At 38.3% G+C, this 7,218-nt stretch overlaps 1 protein-coding gene across 1 annotated transcript in view; it reads left to right on the top strand.

Annotated features, from left to right (window-relative positions):
• Positions 1-4,128: 4,128 nt before the first annotated feature.
• The window catches only part of GLDC (glycine dehydrogenase (decarboxylating)), a 42,673-nt gene continuing 39,583 nt past the window's right edge, over positions 4,129-7,218 (top strand). Inside the window, exon 1 of the mRNA XM_009328049.1 lies at positions 4,129-4,265. Within this exon, the coding sequence (XP_009326324.1) occupies positions 4,201-4,265 (65 nt within the window). The 5' untranslated portion in view covers positions 4,129-4,200. The remainder of the gene's footprint in view (positions 4,266-7,218) is intronic.

Raw genomic sequence — 7,218 nt, 5'->3', positions numbered from 1 at the left:
ACTCCCCCCACCCCCACCCCCCGGTACCATGTTGTTTTGCCGGTATCTCACAAGTTCAAGGCAAATCTACTGTGCTAACCACAAAAACACTAGCAGAAATAACAGTATTATCATTTTATAATCTGATAATTCACTCCCTCTTACTATTTCTGTGATATCTTTTGCCTTTCGTACCTGTGGGTGTAGCAGTCATCCTCACAGAACTACTGCTGGGAGCCCCAGTGAATTTTCTCCACACTTCTAAGATAGCAGTACTGCAAGATCAATGAACTTTATTCTGGGTACTGTCTTTGATCATATTATCTAATGAGTTGATGAGGGGAATAAAGATCAACTACAGTGACTTAGCTGGCAATTTTATTTTTTGCTGAGCAAGGTCCTTAAAGAATTTATGGTGTACACCAAATAAAATGAATTCAAGATAAAGGCATTTCAACCATGTTGTCTTAGAAAACTGGAAACAAACAGCTGAATGTGATGGCCAGTTTCCAACCATTTTTTAACCATAGTCAATTTTTTTTACTCTGTTTTATTTCCCCATTTTGGATATTGCTTCTTTATTTCACCTGTTGCTGGGGAGAATTTAAAAAAAAAAAAAATCAGTAACCTAACACAATATCTTGCAAGCTGTGTTTTTTCAACCATATGTATTGAAATTTGCCAAAATCCTAGTCTTCATATGTTTTAGCTTTAAATAAATAAATAAATAAATATTTACAAGAATACACTGTTTCCACTACATGTGCTCCAAGGTATATACTTTATACAGCAGAAAAAGTCTGTAATTTTCTGGGTTTGGTGACACTCTTGTTGACCAAACTGGAAACTTAGCAATTTCATTTTGAATTTGAAAATGAATTTTTAAGCATACATAAGATTGCTCTTGTGGTTAGCATTCTTCTGCCTTTTTACTAGCATTACTTATTTACAGAGTGACCGATAAAGTGTTAGAACTCTTTCACAAATAATATTATGGGAATACACTGTTAAAAGCTAGACTTGACAGAGCGGGAAATACCGCTACTGACAGGGACACCGGTTCCTGTTCAGGCTGGTGGGGTCCTGGGGAGGCCGCGAGCCCCAGTCCCTGCCCAGAGCAGGCTCAGCCGTGGGCTCAGACCGGGCTGCTCAGGGCTTCACCCGGTCAGAACATGAAACCCCCAAGGATGGAGACCCAGCTCCACCACTGGGTTGTCCTCGTGGGGAAAAGTCTTCTCCTTATCTCCAGCCTGAGCCTCTCATGTTTCAGCTTGTGCCGCTGCCTCTTGCCCTCCTGCCACACACCGCTGTGGAGAGCCTGGCTGTGTCTCCTCCAGTGCCTCCTGTCGGTGCTGGGGATGCTCTTAAGAATGGTTTCATTCCCTTGCTCTCCGGTCTTTGGACCCCAACATATGTGTTAATTTCCCTCACCCTTGTCTACGTCAGTTTTGCTTGAATTCAGAACCATCTCAGTGTAAAGCAAACACTGAATTCGCGAAAATTAAATCATCATAAATTTACATGGACTTATGTTTGGTCTTAGGTAAGCCAGGCTGTACAGGCAAACCAGGGGCTATTGACTTCCGTTACTCAGGAGTGCAGTTCCTTGTGGGCCGTCTTCCTGAGGAAACGCTGTGATGAACTACTTCAAGGCAGTGTTAGGCATAGGGGAAGGAGTGTTCATCCCACGTCTCTTCAAGGAGGCATGCCAAAAGTGGGAGATGTGTATTTGAGCTGTACTGCTGCTGTTCCCTTCATAGTGACCAAAGGAGCCGGGTAAGTGAGGTGAAGCAGGAGTGGAGGGAGTGTGCCCTCCAGCATTTCATGACCCTGATTAAAACTAGTAGTGTAACTGTCTTCACAGGTAGATCATAAAAACGTAATAATTAAAAATACATTCAGTGTTGGGATCTATCAGCACAGCTTTTCTAGGTGGGATGTTGTTCTACTCTTAAGCTTAATTGCTACCTAAGCTGCTTAGGCTTTTTGTTTGTGCCTTGAATCAGTTTGGAAACTGGTTTGTTTCAGAGAGCTGTAGCACAAGTTCAGTGTCTTCATGTGGTAGTCGTTAGCTGTATTTGCTGAGAAATGACTCTAGAAGAAACATCCAGGCGGGCAAACAAAGGAAGTGCTATCTGGCACATAGTGCAGTATTTGTGGTATGTGTCCACTGCAGAAATTGCACCCTTAATGCATTTTTGTGTGTGATGTTGGGCTAGTGAGCAAGTAAAATGATAGCCAATTTCTGCCTTTAACTGCATTTGGAGTTAAACAAGCAAATTCATTAACATTTTCAAAAAATCATTGATGTTTGAATTCTGCAAGAATACAACTCTCCCTCTCAAACTGCACCAAACTGTCTTTCATCAAGCTTTTGGTTTCAAAAGTGGTAGGGGAAGATCTCTACAGTGTTAAAACTCTCACTTAAAATAAACAAACAAACAAGTGTGTCTGTCTGGAATAAACTGTGTGGGAGGAGTACTGTGAAGTGGAGCTGCTCACTATGCTTTAGAAACTTTGCCCTGGACACTGCTGAGTTCAAGTATAATAAACATATGGCTCTTGAGTCTTCAGAAAAAATTGCAGTTTACTGAAAACAAGAAATTAATCTTTATACATTAGATCTAATAGTAACACTGAGTAAAAGGCAGGGGAGAAATGAACTTTGAAGGGAGAACTGAAAATCAGTAAAAAATTAGCTTTATGGAAGGTATAATGTGACTGTGGAAAAATTAATTGAAAACCAGAAGGTTTTTTAATCTTTATACATGCAATGCAATAGTAGCACTTTGAGTAAAAGGAAGAGGAGAGATGTGTTGTGAAATCAGAGCTAAAGTTATAACATCCTTGTCTATGGCTGCAGAAGAAATTAATTCAAAACTTAGAGAATTATTTGCCACCAGGTTCCAGAGCATTGACTGTTTTGTCTCGATCTCTCTTGCTGAAGTAATTTATGGGGAGAAAACAGGTTTTGAGACATCCAGGGCCCAAGCTATTCTGCTTTGGTGATTTGTAGCCTTGTATTCCAAAGTCTGCTTTTCAAGTTGCAGTGCAGAATGAACAGAACTTGGTGCAACTGCCCCAGTACAGCAGTTTCTGAGGTCAGGCCCGGGGGGGGGGGGAGAAAAAAAGATCTGCGCCCCTCACCTAGGAGCGTTGGTGTCCAATTCCACCCAAGTCTGTTAGGTTGGGCAGGCCTATCTCTCTGCGTAATCTTAGACAGCCTACTGATCATCTTTCTGCGTCCTCGGGTACTAAAATATTTTGTAAATCTTTCCCTTTGGCAGATGTTGGGTAGCATTATTCATTGACTACTAGGAACAGGTTGACTGAACGTGATTTTTGCACAGCCTCCAGGACACTGAGAAGTATGTAGAAGCAAGACCAAAGACTAAACTATAGTTGGGGGAGGGAGTGCAAATGCTTTCCATCTGAGCACTTAAAAAGCATTCTGTTGTAATCTCTTCAAACTAGATTGGCAGAGTCATTTAAAAGTTAATCTTAAATGGAATTTCTTAAGCTAGAAATACTGTATTCACACCTCTTTTAAATAAACTGGTGAAGCATGCTAAAATTGAATTAAAAGAACTGTTCCATTTTATCAGCTATTTAGGGAAAATGCAAGAAAATGAAGTTCTTTAAGACTAAGAAATTACTGCTGGGTGCTTGGTGTGAGCCCAGTTTGTGCAAATCTGGCTCTGTTAGAAACGCTAAATAATAGTTGTTGATGGCTGTGGCTTCATCCGGTGCTGATTCTGCAAGGTTTAGCTAATAAAAGGTGCCTTCTTAGATATATTTTAATGCATGTGCAAGAGACCCAGAATGTACATTGCATTAGCACAAAAAGGGCTCCATAAGCCGTTTGCCTGCAGCTGTTTCTCTCACTACTCTTTCTACATTGGTTGAAACCTTGTTATTGTTCAGTTGTTGCATTTTCCAGAATTTTGGCAGAATTTAAACTTTCCCGGAATATTTTGCCAGCTTATTATTTTATCTTTACTGTTCTTGGTTTGCACTTTATTCTGCTACTGTTTATAACCGCATCACTAATGTTGCATTTTTTTTTACACAGGAGTACAAGGCATTTCAGTTAAAAACTGTTAGCATTATATGTAACTGTAGTTTTCTGACATAATTTCTTTTCAATTAGGTGAAAATGAAATCCTTGAAACTCTATACAATATTGCAAGCAAGAACAAGATATGGAGGTCTTATATAGGCATGGGTTATTACAACTGCTCAGTTCCTCAGCCCATTGCACGGAATTTGTTGGAGAATGCAGGATGGTAAGGTACCACATTTTCTTTTTAAACGCGTATGTATAAATATACATTTGAAGTTCATCTTATGAATGAGCATAGACAAATGATACTGATGTGTAAGTGTAGGAACTGTGTTGTTCATGCTGAAGCTAGAGAGGAAAAAGAATACTTTTGACTTTAGAAGATGCTCTTTCTGTAAAATATCTCATTGATTTTTGTGACTTCTATTCACAGCTCCTATTTATTATGAACTAAACCACAAATATTTGTTTGCTTTAAGGAAGTATACAGACTTAATTCCTAAACTAATTATTTCCTAACTTCTGCCTGACTTTAAGGATGAGGCTCCCTCCTCCAATGGTGTATGCAATTTTGGGTGGAGGTAGTTAAATACTATGCAATACTCTGATTATGGTTTTCTTATGAGGACGTAAGAAGCCTTGAAAATTTTAAAGGCTTTTCTCTTGGTATTTCTTTCTTGATTTTTTTTAAAACCAGAGACCTTCAAGAGTTTGAATGTGTATCCATAAAGTATGTTCTTGTCTGAACAAATAATTCACTGGTGCGTGAAAATACGTAGACAGCAATACTTGATCATTCATTTATGAAGAGGCTGAGAATATTGTACTTTTGTTCTCATCCCCTAGCTGATGTTTCAGTTTTTTGGACAAGCAAAAGAATAGCTTGACAGACTTGAATTTGAATGTTATTGGTTTGGGGTTTTTTTTTACTTAAATGTAAAAAGGAAACTGTTTCAATGCATTGATTTATATCTTATGAACAGCATTAATCTAAATAATAATGGGGTTTTGCCTCTTGATGGACTTTTCCTGACAAAGGCACTAAGTCTTAATTATAAATACTCATTTAGCATTGACATTTCTCTAAAGAACTGTAACTCAGAAATGATGCAACAGAAAAACTAAATCTAATGTGGAGTCTCACTTTCCAACAGACTGAACGCCACTTTTATCCTGCATTGTCTCATTTGGTTTAGAAGTTCCCTTATCTCTAATCAGTAACATCCTTTTTTTGTACTGTATTAAAATAATAACTGTCATCTTTATTACTGAGTAATTTTTATTTTACTAAAAGCAGTATTTAAATGTTACATATATATAAAAATACCCCAACCAACCAACCAACCAACCAACCAACCAACCAACCAACCAAATTAATCAGTGTAAAAAGCCACTGTTACTTAGATGGTATATTTTTTGTACTTTGGGTTGCCATAAATGGGTCTATGTATCTGTAGACCTCCAAGTCTATGTGTTTTTAGACTTGTTTGCTCTATTTGCATCTCAGACTTCTGAACTGACAAAAAAGTTGCACTGTTTGGACTCAAGGAATCTATGCAGTACATCTATAGAAAGTTTTATTTGGCCTTATCCCCACCCAGTTTTTGCAACATATGCAGTCTAAATATTTCAGTACAGTGTCGCAAAACAAATAATCAGTTGCTAGAGGCAAAGATAAGAACACTTAAAAAGTAAGTGGACCAAAATGAACTGCATATTTTTAAATCCTAAAAAATTATACAGCGTGAATGAAACAACTGTGAGAGTATCCAGAAATCTGTTCTTGGAGTGTCCAGCAAAGACAAACTAGATTGCTAAAAGCTAAACTCTTAGATGGCTAAAGTGAAGGCTAAAATGTTTTTTGGGGAGAGGGTGAATGTGTGTGTTCGTGTGTGCAAGAGGAACTATACAGACCTTATGGAAACTGTTTAAGAAATCAAACCTCTCCTTACATCTACTGAGTGTGTAACACTCCGTGCTAACACACTTCACATTGCAGCTCCAAGGGAAATGCTGCAAGCGCAGGCTTACTGTTTCTGATAAATTCTGCCTCTCTCACATGACTCGTAGTTTCTCATTGCTTGGCATTCTTTAGAGCAAGGCTTGCATTGGAATACAGTGTAAGTTTATAAAAGACTGGTCATAGAAGTCTGTGAACATGAAAGGGAAAGACTTCACAGTATTTAGGACACTTGGACTTGCTAGGAGGAGGTAGGAAGCAAAGGGGTAGATTTCAGGAGGAAACTGTTTAGAACAAAATGTATTTTCAGCTGAAAATGAGACTACTGACCAATGCTGCTTTCCTTAGAAGATTACCACAAAAGTCTTCCCAAATCTCAGATTCTGTTAAGAAAATACTCAACACTGTTGGAGTTTCAAAACTTTTTGAAGCATTTGGACAATGATCTATAATATCTCTGTTCACAATAAAAGATGACTAGCTTAATTACTGTGAGATATGCACAAAACTATGCACTACTAAGTGCCTGGGAAGTCAGCATTCAGGAATTTCTGGTACTGGTAGCTTTAGGAAAGCATAAGCGTCCTTTTCTTTTAAGTCTGAATCCCATTTTAACTGCTTTTGTATTTGTGAAAGAAGCTATTTCAAAACACCTGGGGTAGATATTTTTCAGATAACTTTTTATCCAAAGAACACTTTGATTGAAAGTTAGAGAACAAGCAGAGAAATTTCTGTTGTGGACCCGAAATGCTGCAGTTAAAATTCCAGTCCCCTACATGAGGGATTTGACTTAGTCACAGAAGGTAGAGGATAAGTATCCCTTATTTTTGATACTTGATTTCCTTTTGGTCTTGGTTACTGTAGGCTGCTAACAGTTCCTTGTTCCTAGCAATCTGTGACTAACAATTCCCTGCTAACATGGTGTGGCAGTCTTAGAACTATTTTCCATACACTACTTAGTTGATATTAGCAAAAATATTAGCCTGTTTTTTCCAAACAAATAAATAGCAGGCCAGCGTGTAACTTACTTTATCCTTAGAACATCTCAATTCTAAAATGCAGGCAGAAGGATTTCTTTTGGGGCATACCACCAATTATGTGACTTTAAGCACAGACCGCCTCAGATGTATGAATACCTGTCATCTGTCTGCTGGTATGGATGCATAGTCCCTATTCTGCTCTACCCCATGTTAACATATTCATTAAATTTCTTCAT

Source organism: Pygoscelis adeliae, unplaced genomic scaffold (genome assembly GCF_000699105.1).
Source record: "Pygoscelis adeliae isolate BGI_AS28 unplaced genomic scaffold, ASM69910v1 Scaffold45, whole genome shotgun sequence".
NCBI classification, from domain to species: Eukaryota; Metazoa; Chordata; class Aves; order Sphenisciformes; family Spheniscidae; genus Pygoscelis; species Pygoscelis adeliae.
Note: the sequence above shows the minus strand (reverse complement) of the source record. Positions and strands in the feature narration are given on the sequence as shown.